The 18,862-nt window shown below is 39.0% G+C and overlaps 1 protein-coding gene across 1 annotated transcript in view; it reads left to right on the forward strand.

The window, feature by feature from the left end:
• The window catches only part of DARS1 (aspartyl-tRNA synthetase 1), a 68,232-nt gene that overhangs the window by 10,040 nt on the left and 39,330 nt on the right, over window positions 1-18,862 (forward strand). Inside the window, exons 3-4 of the mRNA XM_039494719.1 lie at window positions 731-823; window positions 10,759-10,861. Of these exons, the coding sequence (XP_039350653.1) occupies window positions 731-823; window positions 10,759-10,861 (196 nt within the window). The remainder of the gene's footprint in view (window positions 1-730; window positions 824-10,758; window positions 10,862-18,862) is intronic.

Here is an 18,862-nt window from a genome sequence, read left to right on the forward strand (position 1 = left end):
GATATTTAAGCACCTAAAGATGCAGAAACATGTCTAGTGGGGTTTTCAAAAGGACCAATGGATTTAACTCCCAAAGTATAATGTAGGAATTCTGACTAAGCAATCATTGTCAGACAAGTAAAAGACTGTATGTTACATAGAGATTTCACTTGCAAGGCATAAGCCCTGTTCTTCCACAGCACACTGGGCCGTATTTTTAAAGTGATTTAGGCCCTCCGTGTCAGTATTGAGCTATATAAGTTTGGGTTTGCTCATGTAGAATTTTTTTATGGATCCATCCATAGCTCTGTAGTGTTTCTGGTTCATGCTTTTTTGCCAGTACACCTGCAAAATAATTTACCTGTTATAAGGTTTTATGTCTCCAAAGGGCTGTAAAAGCATTAATTAATTAATTAACAGAGTTTAGAAACTGATGTTCAGCATGACTTTCTACCTACACTACTTCTAATCTCTAAACTCATTTAGACCTTGTCCCCAGTGACAATTACAAGTCAACCTGTAAACTAGCCTGAACCATCTTAAAGCTAGTTGATCAAAGCAATTCATGGCATGTTGCAAATGGGACTGGGGTGTTTTTAATGCTTTTTAACACCCATTAATTAGTAATGGTTTTGGTTTTGTCATACAAAGATGAGCAAGTGCTGTAGAAAAGTCTAGTGTTTAGAATGCAATGACAAATAATATTTATATTAAGATCAACATATCAAAATAACTTTTTCATTTGATACAGATCGAGTTTTGGTTCGAATAAATGACTTGACAGTAGAGAAAGCTGATGAAGTGGTTTGGGTTCGTGGCAGGATTCATACAAGCAGAGCTAAAGGTGAGATGCATCCAAGTTTTTTCTTGTTTTGTTGTTACAATAAACTGAGTATTTTGTATTTTCCTTACAATGTCTCCTTCACCAGAGAGAAGCAACATTATAAAACTTCTACTACTTATGTGTGTGTCACAAGAAAATACCAGTTTACTTCCAGAATTTCACTATCCTTTTTCAAAACAATTATTGGCACTTATTTCACATTTAAATTTTAGTTATCGTAAAAACAATGCAAATTAGAGAATGGCAGCTGCCATCTTGCTGCCCTATGTGATAATTTGAGACAGTAGCAGTCTCTCTCTCTCTCTCCCCTCCCCCCCTAAAATGTTAGAGAGAAGAGAGACTCTGAGGTTGTTCTTTGTTAAACTGGAATCTGTATTGAAATAACACATTTTGCTGTATGTAGCATTACTTTTACTAAGTTTACTTTGTAGGCAAACGGTATCCAAGAGTTTTAAAAAAGACGATCTTAGTCATTCTATTTTAGTTGAACTTTAGAGATTTGTTTAAAAACATACTTTCACAGCTACATAAACATTCAGATTTCTAAGCAAAACTGAATCGCATTCCAAATCGCTGCACAGACCAAAATCACTCTGCAAGCTGAATAATTAATTTATGGCTTAGTTTTTGTTGACATCTTGTCCTCTAAAGAAAACAAAACCATTGTAGTTTCAAATTACCAAAAAACTTCAAATTAAAACAAACAAACAAAAAAATTCCCTTTCTCTCAGCTGAGAGAAAGGGAAAGTCCTCTGTAGGTCCTGAGTACTATGGGCTGTCACACAAGGCTGACAGCCATTTTTCTTCACTGGAACCAGAAGTTCTCCCTTGAGATTCACTTGCAGTGTGCAAACTGAAATAGGCTTTGGCCTTTCAGGTTACATCAGACACTGACAACTGTTGGGGCTGATTTCAGCTGTTTTTGTCTATTCTGTTGAGAGTTGATAGTCCTCCCCAGATTTGTTGAGTAAAGAACATAAAGAAAATGGTCCTCAGAAATTACACGATAGTAATCTGAGAACAGGAAAAAATGCAGAAGGCAAAGAGGGGAGAAGAGTTCAGTCCAAAAAATTCCCTGAGAAACCAGTTTAGTTAATCTTTCTGTGGAGATAATAAAAAAAAGAGAATGAGAGAGAGAGAGAATAAAAAGAGAATGAAGGAAAGAGCGAGCTTGTTCTGGTTTCTCTTGCTTTGTCAGAGTCCTACCCTCAGATCAGAAAATAACCTTAAGACAATTAGACTCTCTCTTTATATGATTTTTAAAAGTTTTAATTTGTTCTCATTTAAAAAAGTTAAATTTAGGGAGATCTGTCTTGAGTTCTATAATTGTGCTCCTGAGTGCATTCTTTGACAAAAAATTGAAATTTCTGCGCACAATATTTTAAAATGCTACAAAATTCTGCAAGTTTTATTTGTCAATAAATAAATGCAGAGGCTCCAGCATGGCAGTGAGGAGGGGCTGCACAAAGGTGGGAGATCACCTTGCAGCCTCCTTACCCCCAGGACCCAGACTCATCGGTGAGGCTGCACCTAACATACATACAACATGATGGGGGCAAATTTAGCTACAACGAGTCAGGAAAAAGATCTTGGAGTTATCATGGATAGTTCTCTGAAGATGTCCACGCAGTGTGCAGAGGCCGTCAAAAAAGCAAACAGGATGTTAGGAATCATTAAAAAGGGGATAGAGAATAAGACTGAGAATATATTATTGCCCTTATATAAATCCATGGTACGCCCACATCTCGAATACTGTGTACAGATGTGGTCTCCTCACCTCAAAAAAGATATTCTAGCACTAGAAAAGGTTCAGAAAAGAGCAACTAAAATGATTAGGGGTTTAGAGAGGGTCCCATATGAGGAAAGATTAAAGAGGCTAGGACTCTTCAGTTTGGAAAAGAGAAGACTAAGGGGGGACATGATAGAGGTATATAAAATCATGAGTGATGTTGAGAAAGTGGATAAGGAAAAGTTATTTACTTATTCCCATAATACAAGAACTAGGGGTCACCAAATGAAATTAATAGGCAGCAGGTTTAAAACAAATAAAAGGAAGTTGTTCTTCACACAGCGCACAGTCAACTTGTGGAACTCCTTACCTGAGGAGGTTGTGAAGGCTAGGACTATAACAATGTTTAAAAGGGGACTGGATAAATTCATGGTGGCTAAGTCCATAAATGGCTATTAGCCAGGATGGGTAAGAATGGTGTCCCTAGCCTCTGTTCGTCAGAGGATGGAGATGGATGGCAGGAGAGAGATCACTTGATCATTGCCTGTTAGGTTCACTCCCTCAGGGGCACCTGGCATTGGCCACTGTCGGTAGACAGATACTGGGCTAGATGGACCTTTGGTCTGACCCGGTACGGCCTTTCTTATGTTCTTATTATGTATGCACCCAACGCTGATATAGCACAAGGCCTGGGTCTGCCCCAGAAGCACCCACGGCTCTGTGCCAGGTGCATCAGGTGTGGGGCAGGCAGGCTCAACCAGGGGGGATCCAGGTGTGGGGTGAGAGGATTCTGTTCGGGACAATCTGGGTGCAGACAGCACCATGATAGCATTGCCAACTTAATCCCCAGTGTAGATGCAGCATGTCAACATAGCTAACTTCGCTTAGGGATGTAGAGTTCCTATGCTAACAGAAAAACCCATTCCATTGGTGTTGGCTGCATCTACATTATGGGGTTATGGCAATTTAGCTACACTGACATAACTATGCCCTAAGTCCTGGGTCCTTAAAGTTAAGAACACAAGCGAAGAGAAGAATTTATTTGTCTTTCTATATCCACAAATGAATACAGTGTTACATTTAGAGTTGGTCACATTTTTATAATCAAAAAGCTTGTCTAAAGAGAAAAATTTCCTTTTGAACAACATGGAAAACATCTGAAATTTTTTCATCAAAACAAAATTAAAAATGGTCAGTTGTCAGTTCCTTTGGTTCTGCTTCCCTCTTCCTTTTCTCATTTTTCCCCCCAGTGGAGAATGGGTAGAGGGGGCATTAAACAAACATTAAATTTTTTTAATAGAAAATATTTGATTTTTTTTCGCAGCCCTTGTTCTATTTTGAGAGATACAGTAATTATATAGAGGCTTATAAGAAAATATGACACCTTAGAAGATTGAAACCAGATTTCTTGGCACAGCTTATTGCAAGATTGTTTTTTTTTTTCCCATGCTACACTGATGGAGGCCTGAACATTTTATATGGGAAACATCTTAGATATTAAGGTCTTATTTTCACTAGGAAAAAAAATATGCTTTAAAATCCTAGTTTAGACAGGGCAGGTAATATATTTTAGTTAGCTGAGGTAAATCCTAGGCTCTCCCCTACTGCAACCAATTAACAACTCCAACCAACTAACAAGTGTTCAAAACAAACCTTTTTCCCTGTGTAGGATCTCTTGCATTGGGCTGCCCTGTATTATTTTTTACCCATATCTTTTAGTGAGACTTTGTCTTGGCTATAACAGTATCTGATTTGAACACTGACGTTCTTATTATGAGACAAACCTTATTTCCACATGTGAAAGTGATTGAATGTAGGCTGTTAAAGCTCTTCATGAACTTTAAGTTTTAAGGAACATCAAAAGATTTTGATGCATGAAAAGAACTATAAACCTAAATATTTTTCTTGCATTCTGATGCTTTCTTTTTCCCTTTGTCTCATCTCAAAAGGCATCTAATCTTGAACTAGATATGATCATGTCTCCTCTTTGATATTTTGTTTCACATGGTTTAGTCCTTTGGAAGAAGTTCAGATTTTTCCTGTTTTCTTTTAACTGTGCTGTTTTAATCATCCCCAGCAATGAAATTTGTTTGATCACTTATCATTTTGTGTGATTAGAAATAGCTGATATGAGAAAAGAGAATATTTTATGGAGTATACGAACAAGCCAAACCAACATTACTCGTGACAAAAATATTGGAATCACTTTGTAATGCAGCCTCCCATCAGTCTGTAGCAAACAACTTTTCACTTTTGGTTTTAGTAAAACTGCTACATTTTTGTTTCTAACCTGTGCAAATCAGTGTCCTCCCATTTAGTTTACCGTCCTCTCCTTGAATATTTACTAGTATGATTACTATGTATCTGTTCTGAACTGTGTGTTTTTCTTAAACCCTAAACCAACATTTCTCAATATCTATTTTATCTGATCACCTTTCTTTGTTTGCAACTCCATAGTGGTGTGTTCTTTTTTTAGTAAAAATTAACACTTACAAAACACTGGTATTTGATGGATGTAGAATAGGGATAATTTATCTGTGGAAGATTATCTTTGATAGATACATATATATCACTGAAAAGTAGATTTGTCTTTGTACTGTTAGTTTGTGGAGGCATATTTTACAAACAAAAAACAGTACATTTACCTCTGCTGTGCTCTGTTTAACTGTAAAGCTGTGAAGACTTTAATTTACAGCAGTCTCTTAATGTTGTTTGTGTTACACACGCAAGTAAGCTCATCCTTACATACCTACTTGTCTCCTTTGTTTTCGCCTTCCATCCATGAGATATGGAATTTTTTTGTGATCTGTTTTCTGAAAATCAAATACACTGAGTAGAACTTCTGCAGTCAGCATAATAGGGTAAAAAGTCTTTAGTGTTCACATCATTGCGATGTTAACTTTTAAGTACTATTTGGTGCTTGTTTCATTTTCATATTAGCATTGACTGTTTTGTTTCTTTCAAACAATGTGTATCAGATGCTCTCCATTTATCTATTGAGACGTGTTAAAATTGTCTGCAGCTGCATGTTAGAGCTACGTTATTGCAAATTAAATCTGCAGTTCGAATTCTCAAGTCCTGTAATGCATAATTTGAACTGAGAATATTTGTGTATGCAATGCAATGCATTTCAGAATATTAAAACTATGACATTATTCTTGTAATTAGCCATTAGATTTGACCAAAATGTCATCTCATACAAAAATGTCGGTAAAGCTACTGGTCGCTAACGAAAGTAAGCATTCAAACACTGTCCCTTGGGGAAGTGTGTTAAGTCCCGGGTATTTGGCTGCAACTGTGGCCCATACTGTCCCTAGCAGAAAGATTGTATTCATATTTGACCGAGAGATGTTGAACTTTGGCAGAATCAGGGAATTCCCGATGTGGAAAGAGAGATTGAAATGGAAACTAGCACAGAGAGCCCAAGTGTTCTCCACTTGTGAGTGGGACATGGGTTGTGCTAAGGGAGTTGAGCATTGCTTTTGTTTGAATGATGATAGGACGTTCTCTGAAAGATCAAGGAAGCTAGTATCTGCTGATGTAGAAGAGGTTCAGAAACGTATCTAGGGGTTGGAAGTCCGCAGGAACCATCAGGAATTCCAGAAGTCCTTATCCGTTCCCATTTGTTGTGGCTAGAAAAAAAGAATGGGGATATATGCATGTGCATAGCTTAACATGCTTTGAATAGATGTACAGTCCCTAGCTAGTATGCTACCCCAAGAGTGATGATGCCTTACACTGCCTAATAGGAAGCTGTCGCTTTTCTGTTTTGGATCTGAGAAATGGATACTATCAAGATACCCATGGAACTGCCCAGTATAAAAAACCAGCCTTTGTGTGTCCACTCGGAGTCTACAAATTTCTGAGTGCCCCCAGGGAATATCAGGGGCCCTGGACACATTCCAGAGGTTAATGGAGTGAATGGTTAGTGACGTGAACTTTATGAAAGTCCTGGTGTATCTGGATGACTTGGTAATGTTCATGCACACTTTGGAAGAGCATGAAGAACTCTCGTGGAAAGTGTTGGACTGCCTGCAGGAATAAAAGTTGAAACTCTCTCCAAACAAATGCCAGTTTTGTCAAGAAAAAGTAAAGTATATAGGGCATGTTGTCTCTAAAATGGAGTTACTGCCGATCCAGATAAGCTGGAAGCCATGATGACATGGCCAAGACCAAAATCTTGAAAGAATCTTGAGGTTCTAACGTTATTACAGGCTATCTGTAGAAGGATTTTCTGCCTTTTGTCAACCCTTAAATGAAATCTTAAAGGAAAAGGTCGGGCTCTGCATGTAGGTGCCAACTACTACAGAGTCAACCCTTTGGAGAGTGGGAGACTCCCAATTGTAAGAACACTTTTTGGATGTTATAGATGCACTGACACCCATTTTTTTTAGTATCACAGAAGCATGTATGTGGCTGTTAGTGAGGAAGAACTGGGAGGATTCTCTACCAAGAATATCCAGATGTATGGAGACCAGTTGCCTATGCTAGTAGGAGTCTAGCATTGTCAGAGAAAAACTGTCCAGTTCACAAACTAGAGTACTTGTCATCAAAGTGGGTGACTGAGAGACTGTGAGATTCCACAATTATATCTCTATGGAGTGAAATTCACAGTCCATACATATAACAATCCTTTAACTTTATATCCTGAAGTCCCATTTGGATGCCATGGAGCTTACATGGTTAACAGCACTGGCCACCTGTAATTTCCAGAATATGTGAACTTGGATGTTGATGCATTATCCTGAAGGGCACCTAAGGGGAGGTTGCCAGACCATGAATTGACATCCCAGATACTGGAGTGAGAGCTTTGTGTAAGATGGCTGAGATCTGGCCTATTGATGCAGTCGTGAACCAGATTAGGGCTATCAACATGCTTAGAGCCCCTCCTGGTGCTATATCTGAGGTATATACAAATACCACCCACCTGGATCTTACCTCATTACACAGATTGCACCAGGAAGATACCACTAGTGCCCAGCTTTAGAGATCCTAGGCTGAAAGTGATCCTGATTGCCAAAAGGTTAGGTAGACCTGTGAATATCATACAGAATGCACATCCAGATATCAAACTGACCTTGAGAGAGACTAGTAAACATTGAAAGGAGGCCTATTATGTCAAGAGACTAGGAACTTGCTTCATCACCTTATTGTCAGCTAGTGTTGCCAGGAGATTTCAGGGACCTGGTTCTGAAGTCCTTGCATGATGAAGGGGGGCATTCTAGGATAAACCAGACACTTGAGATGGTAAGAAGAAGGTTCTGTTGGCCCAGAGTAGCAAGGAATGTAGAGGAATATTTTAAGGATTATGCCAAATGTTTAGCTCAAAAGACTTAACCCATCTTCCCACTTAATATCCAAAACAAGGGACCCATATATCTTTTGTGTATTAACTTTCTGTCCTTAGACTCTAACAACAAAGGGAATATTAACGTATTAGTGATAACCGACCATTTCACTTGATATGCACAGGCGTTCCCCACAAAAGATCAATATGTGCTATTGCTGTAGCCAAGATATTACGGACAAGTACTTTATGCACTATGGTTGGCATGCCAGAATTCGCTCTGACCAGAAAATAGACTTATTAAAGAACTACTACAAATAATTGGTATAAAATAATCTTGGCTGTCTCCGTATCACGTACAAGGAGATCCACAGTCGGAACGTTTCAAAAGGATGATTTTGTACGTGGTTGGGACTCTCAGCCCAATGCAAAAGCACAAATGAAGCCAACACATTTCACAGCTAGTACACATTTTTAATTGTACCAGAAACGATGCTAATGTATTCTGCCTTTTATTATCTAATGTTTAGGAAGGAAGCAAGACAACCTTTGGACACTTTTTTTGGGGTGACTCCAGATGACTTGTCTCCCTGAGATGTATCTTATAGATATACTTTAATTTTTATATATATAACTCTCTCTCTCACACACTTACACTTACACTTAAAAAAAAATTAAAGCAACAACTGAAGAACTCCTGTCAACTGGCTATGGAGACGGAAGACAGTGAAGTGAAGACAGAAACTCAGAATTAGACTCAACGTGATCAATGCATAAAGGAGCAAGAACTACTCCCAGGAGACCAGATTTTGACAAGGAACTTGGGAGGAAGAGGGAAGAACAATCTTGGAGACAGAGGACATTCAGAACCCCATCCATTCAGAAATTACTTGGGATTCCCGTATATCGACTCCAGAGAGAAGGAAGAAAGGAGATAATGTCAGAACTCTTTACAGGAATCACTTGTTGCCTATTGGGAAGTTGGTATGGTTTCCTGGAAATGAGTCTGGGAAGAGATGGCAGCTAAGCCTACTACTAGAAGTCAGGCTGTTCCACATAATTGTCATGGTTTGGTGGTGAATTTGCACCCTCATCACCTTGCTGCACTCAAGTATTGTCGGGCCTGCAACAACTCATCAAGATATATGGAGCCCACTAATGTGGAATAAACTGGACCTGTGAATCTAGGAAAGTCCACCCTCTGGGGTAGTGTTACTTGTGGGTTATATGGTGTTATTGATGTACCCACTCCAAATCGATCTTCCCTTTCCCTTTTATATGCTTTCTCTGTTTCCCATTGTAAATAAAGTGTACCTTGATATTGTGTGTGTGTGTGGGGGGGTGTCAGAATAGTATGTTCACCGGGTATCAGACTAGTCATAGGGATAAGTACCAGGTTGGAGATAGTTGTAACAATAGAGGAAAGTAAGGTAGGTTCCTGACTATCATAAACAGGTGAACACACCACCAGTTAGCAGCTAAGAATCCAGGCAGTTGAAACCCACGGTGGCCAAAGCAGAGGGACACCTGTAAGGGTTCCAGTTGCTGATTAGCTGCCCTTACGGGTACAGCAAGCCATAAAACCCCATTACATATAGACAGTGTGTTGATTTTAGTGTTCTGCAATGTAGGTAACCAACAAACTTACAATGACAATTTTTAGGGAAGCATCTGGCTTTTAGCATGTGCACTGTCAACAATTTAATGGAAATATTGCTGTATCATTATGAGTCAGAGCTGGATATTAAAAAGGTGTTGACGCATCTTGTCAAGGGATGTTAAAACAATGGAATGTATGTTATTAACACTCTGTGTCTGAACAAAATGCAATTAAAATCATAAACTTTGCTGCAAATTAAATTCAGTAAATTTTCATTAGAAGTGTGAAAAGAAATGCCAGGTTGTTGCAACTGTCAATTAAATCGGTTTGAGTGGGTTTCACTTCACTGAGTGAGAGAGACGTATTTCAGAAATCAACAAACTGCATTGTTGTACTCTCTGCAAGCTACTACCATTGTCTTGCTGTCTATTCCTTCAATTCTAGATTGAATAAATTGATCTTCTAGGAATTTCCCTCAGGTTTTTAACTGTTTAAGTTCTTGTCCTCCTCCAGAATCAATATTCTTTCTCGTTTTGTGTGTGTGTGTGTGTGTGTGCTGATGTTTAGTCCCTATGACATAAAATCAAGACTTTTTTGCTCTCAGTGATTGTCAGAGCAGGTCTGTAGTTACCTAGATGCCTTTAACTTCATTTATTCTTTAATTTTGGCAGTGACTGAGTAAATTTAGGAAGGGACAAGGAGAGAGAGACTGTTTGTTTGACTTATTCTAAAGTGATATAGACTGGAGAAGACTCTCGGTTTACCTGCAGTTCATGTAAAGTGAAACCTTGGGGAATAAAAGTGGGAGAAACTTTAGGAAAAGTAAAACTTATGACTAAACTTCTGGTATTTAAAAATAATTAAGATTTTAGAAGAAGTGTCAAAAGGCAAGTGCAACAGTAGGGCCATTCTCACAAATGAATTATTTGGAAAATATCAAAATTAAGAAGGGTAACTTTATCAAAGATCAGTGAATACTGATATGCTCTGTAGTTATTCGTACAACCATTCTGACCTCTTGTGATTTGTAGTTTTCAGTCCTAGCTTTCTATCTTGTATAAATATCAGTGATCTTACTCAAGTTGCTTTAAAAACAGATTTTGTTATTTATAGAAAAAAGTTGTTGGTTTTTTTTTTTCATACATTAGAGATAAGATCATTCTGGCTTATCTGCAATTTCGAATGCTCATGCATATGTACCTTGTTTCGTTTGTGTTAAAACTCAGGCTTAATTTCAAAGTATTAAAACATTTTTCATTCACAAAGATCCTGAGTAACTTGGCCTTAATACACCTGCATTTTTTTCTCCTTTTATTCAGGGAAGCAATGTTTTTTAGTCCTACGTCAGCAGCAGTTTAATGTGCAGGCTCTTGTGGCTGTGGGAGACCATGCAAGCAAGCAGATGGTAAAGTTTGCTGCCAAGTAAGTAAGCAATTATATCCTGTTGTCAAAGTAAACAATGGTGGGAACCATGACTCCAAGGGGTTGGGACCATTTTCACACATTAACATCAATGCTTCATTTGTTTTAAAATGTAGTTATTTAAATTGTCAGTTCACTATTGCGTTGAATACATTACACTTACAAAAGATAAAATAGAACAGAGGCTTGAAATTCATTCTGAACTGCTGAAGCAGCATTCTTTCTCCACAGACAACCTACGCTTACTTCCAAGCCAGCTAACAAAAAGCCTGGCAGGCTTAGCATAGTGGGTCACTTTTTTAATTTTGTGTTTAGGGGGAGAGGTGGGGTGTGTGCACATGCTCAGTCTTTATCTTCCTTAAGTAGCAGATCTGCAGCCTAGTAGAATGTTTTTTAACTAGAATAAATATAAGCCCTGAACTACATTTTATTTGAAATAAATTCCATGTTGCAAATTGATTACTGAGTGGGAGAAAGTTGAGAGTTGTTTTTATGAACCTAATTGATCTAATTTACAGCTGTTTACAATTAGTTATTTGCCTTGTATTATTCTTAAGGCTAAAATGATGAATGTGAGTTAAAGGGGTCTCTTCTCCTTGCCCTCCTTCCTTAAGCTTGACTGGACTTTCAGGTTTTGGGTCATCTGCTACTTTATATGTCTGTGTGGAAAAGGTGATTTTATAGTAGAACTTTTTGAACTTGCAAGTCTTTTAGCTGAATGTCCACAAGTTAAGATATAGAACCAATCAATAATATGTTTAACATGTGGCACTTGAGGTGCTGCTGTTCAGTCCTTGGCACTACCCATGTGACTGGGAATGTAGCCCCCAGTAATTAGCTGTAAGAGTGTGAAAGCCTTTGATGTGTTAGAGGAAGGGGGGATGGGATTCAGTATACCATACACTCCCAGAAGCAGAGTTAGAAGGTTAGAACAGTGCTTCTGGTGATTAGATGTAAGGCAACGGGAAAACAGAGCCAGCAATGTTTGTTGTTTGGCGGCACTTAGTGTTGACACTACCAGCAGGATACATGATGTTTACAGGTGTTGAGGAGCCAAAGTGAAGTGTTCTGTGTCTCCATGTGACAGTCTGTGTTTAGTTTCTTCCCAGCACTTAATAGATACTTTGAAAGAAAAAGGGCTTTCTCTCCTGTTATGCTGTCTAAAGGATCATCTCCACTCTGGTGGCTTCCTTTATGCCAATGAATCCTGCATAAACCCTTCTAGCCCTGGCATCCAGCCTTGTTCATTTTTGCATCTTCAGCTGTCTCAGGCATCTCCTGTTGAATGTCTTGCTGTTATCTTTATAAAACTGAATTTCTTCTTTTCCTCCCAGTTTGTCTCTTCCTCTTCTTTCTAATCACCATTGATACAGTTCCACTATTCTTCCCATTGCTGTATCATTTTTTATTTTTTCCTCTACTCTTTCCCCCATGTACATTCTCATGCTAAATCCTGACACATCTTCCTCTTAGCGCTGTCTGTGTTTTCCTTACTATCCCTATGTTCAAAACCATTTTCCCTACGCCCTGGAAGTCAGTTGTTTTGATTGGTGTAACTTTCTTACTGCTCTCATTTCATCTCTTTAATCCCTCACAGCCTTCCTGTTTTTTTACCACACGAAATTCAAGCACCTTGTCCTCACCTTCAAGGTCATACATAATCTTACCCCATTCACTTTATTAATTTCTTCCTATGCTCTACCTGCTCCTTGTTGCTTATTATTTTATCTTTTTCTTCATTCATACTGCTCCCTATGCTTCAAAGAGTCTGCCATTTCCTCTCCATCATTTCCACTCCCAATCTCCTCCTCGTAAGCCCTGCTAAACTCATTCCAGGACTTCTTCATACCTTGCTCTCCTCCCAGTAATCCCTTTTTATCTGACCATACTTCAACTGTTGTCTTCATTGTCTTGTGCCAGCTAAGATTGTTTTGAGCCAGTGACCATTACCTTTTGCAAATGTAGTGCTATAAATAAATGATCATGTGCTTCCCTGCCTTTCTTGCTGTCTTTTTCCTTCCCTTCAACTTGTCTCTTCCTACCCAAATATGAATTGATGAAATATCCTTTATCTCATAAAATATTTAAGATTTAAGTTGACCTTTTCCCCTGTGGCAGCATGTAGACCTCATATATGAAAGAATACCCATAACTCTTGACTCTGAGTTGCCTTGCTTCCTCTGTCTGCAAGCTTGTATATGTCTAAGAACTGTTTTAAACATCTGGTGACATGATGCATATGTGGTTTACAAAAAGACCCTACGATAATCTAATATCAGATTAACAAGATTCTTGTAAAAATTCTCACAGGCAGTAAACAAACTAGTTCCTCTTTTTGGTATTGACATATGAAAAATGAGAACTTTCATAATCTGCCGTGGTCTAACAGTATTAACATACTGCTAATATATTGTATTCTAAATGTTCCAGCTTTCATGCAGTATTTGTCTTTCTCTAAACAAAGAGAATATCTATCTAATCTCCGCTTTTAAAAAGAGATTGAACTGTAAATTGATCTATGATACACTTCTGCTTTTAATTTTTATAAAAAATAAATGAATTGTTGAAAACAATGTAGTGCCCATAAAAGATGCTAGATTAACAGCCCTGGAATTGAAGTCCAGAGAACACACAGTGCCATGGGCAATATCAGTTCAAGCTTCCCCTAACTTTCCCATCAAAAAGTCTCAGTCCATTCTTGGAGTGGACCCTCTGTAGAAGTAAGGAGGGTACTTGTCTCCTTGCCATTTCCATTAGAAGCCTCTGCTGAGACTGCCAACAAGGGTGTTAACAAATTACTAATTGCACTGGTTAAAACTTGTAGTCAAAATATTTTGCGAGTTATATTTCCCAGAAGGCATAGGGTGTAGGTGGTGGTGCTGACTTTTTGGTTTGTTTGTTTTAATTCTTTGCTGGGCTTTTCCCTACTTCTCAGTTTGTACCATAGAAGGTCATGTGGTCTAGCAGTGAAAAAAAAACAAGACTCTAGGTTCTAATTTTAAAATGAGTTACTGACCTGGTGTAACCTTGGTCAGTAACTTGGCCCCCCTCTGTTTCAGTCAACCAGCCAGAAAAATGGGTTTAAAAAAAATCTTGCTGGGAATTAAATGATGCAGCTGAGTTGAGCTTAGCTGAGTAAATAAATCACATGCCTTCAAAATGGAATTAGAATAATTTTAAATCATTCATTATCTATTCTTAGACCACTACAGGGGAAAGGTCTCTTCTTCAGCATTGCTCCTATGTCCATCATAAAGGCCCTACCAAGTTCACGGCCATGAAAAACATGTCACAGACTGTGAAATCTGGTCTCCACCCATGAAATCTGGTCTTTTGTGTGCTTTTACCCTATATTATACAGATTTCATGGAGAGACAAGCGTTTCTCAAATTGGAGGTCCTGACCCAAAAGTTGCAGGGGGGGTCACAAGGTTATTTTAAGGGGGTCACAGTATTGCCAACCTTACTTCTGCGCTGCCTTCAGAGCTGGGCAGCTGGAGAGCGGTGGCTGTTGGCCAGGCACCCAGCCAGCAGCAATGCAGAAGTAAGGCTGGCAATACCATACCATGCCATCCTTACTTCTGCATTGCCGCCTTCAGAGCTGGGCGCCCAGAGAGGGGTAACTGCTGATCAAGGGCCCAGCTCTGAAGGCAGCAGCGCAGAAGTAAGTGTGGGAATACCGTTGTGATGGGTTCCCCCCGGGGTGCCACTTGGAACTAGGGTACCACTGAGCCCTCCTGACCCACCAGCCTGGGCTCCCTTTACACTGCACTGATGTGACAGGCCCTCAAGCTTTCTCCAGCACACATACAGGTAGAGACACACCCAGCTGCAGTTGTATACAGATGCTTAGATCAGCTCTGCATGGGAAGGCTTCAGCTAAGGAACTGCCCAGCTACCCAAGTGCATACCCCGCTCTGGAGTGTAAACCCAAAATTATACAGTCTTGCACTGCACAGTGATCTGTACAGTATAAGCTCATGAAATTCGTCTACTCCCTCAATGTGGAGAGGGAATATACAATACCTTTTGCCCCAAGATATAACTCTCCCACACTGGTTTGTGATAAAGCAAAAACAAATTTATTAACTACAAAAGGTAGATTTTAAGTGATTATGAGGGATAGCAAACAAATCAAAGCAGATTACCTAGCAAATAAACAAAAACGCAATCTAAGCATAATATACTAAAGAGATTGGATATGAGTGGCAACTTCTCACCCTAAATGATGATTTAAGCCAGTTGCAGAGATTCTTAAGGGGCCAGCTTCCCATGCTTACAGCTTTAAAAAACCCAGGTATTCCTTTCACAGTCTAGAAACCCCTCTAGCCTGGGTCCAGCACTTCCCCCAGTTCAGTCCTTGTTCCTCAGGTCGTTCCCAGAGCCTCTTTGGGCAGGAAGTCAGTGAAGAACGATGATGAGGTCACTCCCCTGCCTTAAATAGCTTATGCATATGGCGGGAACCCTTTGTCTCCAAGCTTGGTTCCCACGCTTGGTCGGTGGAAAAACCCTGGTATTCCAAGATGGAGTCCAGTACCAGGTGACTTAGTCACATATCATTGTAAGGTCACAGCCACCATGACTCAAAGGCTGTTTGTAGCATCTTCAGGAAGGCTACCCGGTGGGAGATTAGCTTTTTCTAAGACCTGTTCTCTCTAATGGCCCTTCCCAGCCAGCTTTCTAGACTGATTGCATTCTGCCTAGTGGACGTTCCCCAGGTGTAAACACATTTGTAATAGATGCATAGACAATATTCTTAACTTCAGATACCAAAATGATACATGCATACAAATAGGATAACCATATTCAGTAAATCATAAGCTTTTCAATATCTCACATGACCTATCTTGCATAAAATACTTCATAGTTATGCCATAATCAAGTATCACAACCATACCATGCCATCCCTACTTCTGTGCTGCTGCTCGTGGCGGCACTGCCTTCAGAGCTGGGCTCTTGGCCAGCAGCTGCCGCTCTCTGGCTGCCCAGCTCTGATGGCAGAGCTGCCACGAGCAGCAGTGCAGAAGTAAGGGTAGCAGTACCGCAACCCCCCCCCCCCCGATAACGTTGAGACCCCCCACCCCCTATAACTCCTTTTTGGGTCAGGACCCCTACAATTACAACAGCATGAAATTTCAGATTTAAATATCTGAAATCATGAAATTTACTGTTTTTAAAATCCTGTGACCATGAAATTGAGCAAAATGGACCATGAATTTGGTAGGCCCTATCCATTATAATGAAAGGGTTGCACACCTTGCCATGTTTGAATGAGTTAATGAGAGTATAAAACTACTGGTGATGACTGTTTTTCCCCTCTGACTTTATCAGCATGATTTAAGCTGCTGGTGCAGTAATCCTCAGTGGCATCAATCAAAGGTTCTGTATCAGCATTGTTACTGCTGCCTTGCCTTATAAATGAGGTATTGACTCCAATTCCAGGGAAGTTGGTTAGATTTGGTTATTGTAAATTGTAGTTTAATATTATAGCAGGGCATCAGGAACAACTGTAGCTAAGGTATCATAAGAATTTCCATTCTAACACCATGTTCAGCCATTTGTAATTTGCTGAAAATTTCCAGGATTGGCCTCTCCCTGAAGGTCAATTTTTTTTGTTCAGGTCTGAGCAACAACAGTTTGTTTTCTATCTAAAGTAAACTAATAAATACACAAGCTTCTTACAGTTAGTTCACGAGAGTGTTGTTCAAAACAGCAGCTAAGAGAAAGTGATTCACTGCCAAGTGGCTATTGTGGGTTTTTGCTTGCCAAATGAAGCTGTTGAAAGATTATCATCACACAGAGACTGCCATAATACAGTCATGTGGTTAAAACAGAAAGTATAGATTAATACACGTACAGATAACAAAGAGCGATTAAGGCATTTAGTGGCCATTGTAGCAACTAAACTTTCTGTCAGCTTTGAGGAAAGAAAGTTAGTGTAGAGCAGTGGTTCTCAACCAGGGGTACACAGAGGTCTTCCTGGGGGTACATCAACTCATCTAGATACTTGCCTAATTTTACAACAGTCTACAGCAGAAGCGAAGTCAGTACAAACTAAAATTTCATACAGACAATGACTTGTTTATACTGCGCTATATACTATTCGCTGAAATGTAAGTACAAAATTTATATTCCAGTTGATTTATTGTATAATTATATGGTAAAAATGAGAAAGTAAACAATTATTCCGTAATAGTGTGCTGTCACACTTTTATATTTTTATGCCCGATTTTGTAAGCAAGTAGTTTTTAAGTGAGATGTAATTTGGGGGTATGCAAGACAAATCAGAATCCGGAAAGAGGTATAGTAGTCTGGAAAGGTTGAGAGCCACTAGTGTAGAGTAAGGGAGTAGATTGTCATACAGAGGTCCTGTTTTCTGTAGAACAGCTTTATAGACATAAAGACTAAAAGATTGTGAATCCTGTGTAAATCAGTGTTTTTCTTTGTTTTCTAGTTCAGGTGCTCTCACATCTTGTAACTTTACTGAATTAACTGCTGATATAATGTGCATAAATATTGTTGTGTTTAATAGAATACAGTTTTGGTCAGTGTTTGTGTAGCTGATTCAGGTAAGCTGTGTGAATACTAAGGAATTTTACCAAAAAGCTCCCACCTGACCAGGGGAAGCTCTGCCATAGACAAGTTTAAAACTGCTTTCAACAGTAATACCACATTTGTTAATTAAACATACTGATATCTGTTTTAACTAAAACTATAGCTACTTCTATTGAACAGTGATCTCTGGGTGCTTGAACTGCCCATTGGGACTATTAGCAACAGTCTTAAAATAGAGCAGCTTTGAGATTGCTCTAATTGGCACTGGATGTCACACAACCCCAGATCAGAGTAAAAACTTGGGGCTTGTCTATACTTGAAATGCTGTCACACTTCAGTGTAGACACTACATGCATCAACATGAGGGACTCTCTTATTGGGGTAGGTAATCCATCAACCTAGCTACTCCCTCTCGTAAAGGTGGAAGAATTTTTCAGTCAACCTACCATTTAACTTGGGGGTTAGGTTGGCTTAACTACATTGCTCAGGGATGTGGATTTCTCACAACCTAACTTTTAGTGTAGACCAGGCCTTAAAGTCACTTTTGACCCCTCCTCAACTGTGCTGAGTACAACTCAGCCGTAGCTCAGGACCTGAGTTTTTACTTGCATGCTGGATTTGAAGTCTGGCATAAATGAATAAGAATGTAATTGTGGTTACACAAATAAATTGATTTTAAAGTAAGTTATGAACATTTGTAAATGAAAGGTGGAGCACATGCAGGAGAAAACTCCATTAAGCTTGATGGATGTGGTGCCTCTGTATGCGCACCCGGTTAATTGCACAGCTGTTTGGTTAGAGCAAAGCTGCTAAAGCAGAAGGAGACTGTAGGATTGACAGACTTAATGGCTTTAAAGTAATGGGTAGTGGAGCTTTTAAAGTGGCTCCAGACTAAGGAGCTTTACAGCATTTTTGTAACTAACCATTTGTTCACAGCAAGGAACCTGCAAACTCTTCTAGCAAAGACTGCAGAGTTTGTAAACTGTGCTAGGTAAATAGCTAAAAAGCAACATTAGAGCTAAAACCCCAACCAATTAAATGTTAAATTGGTTGTATTTCACACACATTCTATAAATATATTTCAAATATATTCTATAAATATTTTCCCTTTTACCTGTATTTAGACATTATTGTTAATACAAAACACAACATATAGAGGATGTACAATGTGGTAAGTAAATATCACTTGGAGTTTTCTAACTCTTAAATATTTAAGTTTACTACCTTAGTGGTACATCAATGCTAGGTATTTTTCATTCAAATTATATAGTGTGGTGTTATTTATATATGCACTAACTGAAAATCAACTGGTATCATAGGTTACAAAGATAATTTACTATACATATAGAAATTCATGTGTGTGCATATACATTTAATTTCAATAAAGAATAATTGGAATTATTGTACATTTGCCAAGGCTTTGTCTACACTGCACTTTTGTTGTCAA

The sequence above is a fragment of the Mauremys reevesii genome, linkage group 11, assembly GCF_016161935.1.
Source record: "Mauremys reevesii isolate NIE-2019 linkage group 11, ASM1616193v1, whole genome shotgun sequence".
NCBI lineage: Eukaryota > Metazoa > Chordata > Testudines > Geoemydidae > Mauremys > Mauremys reevesii.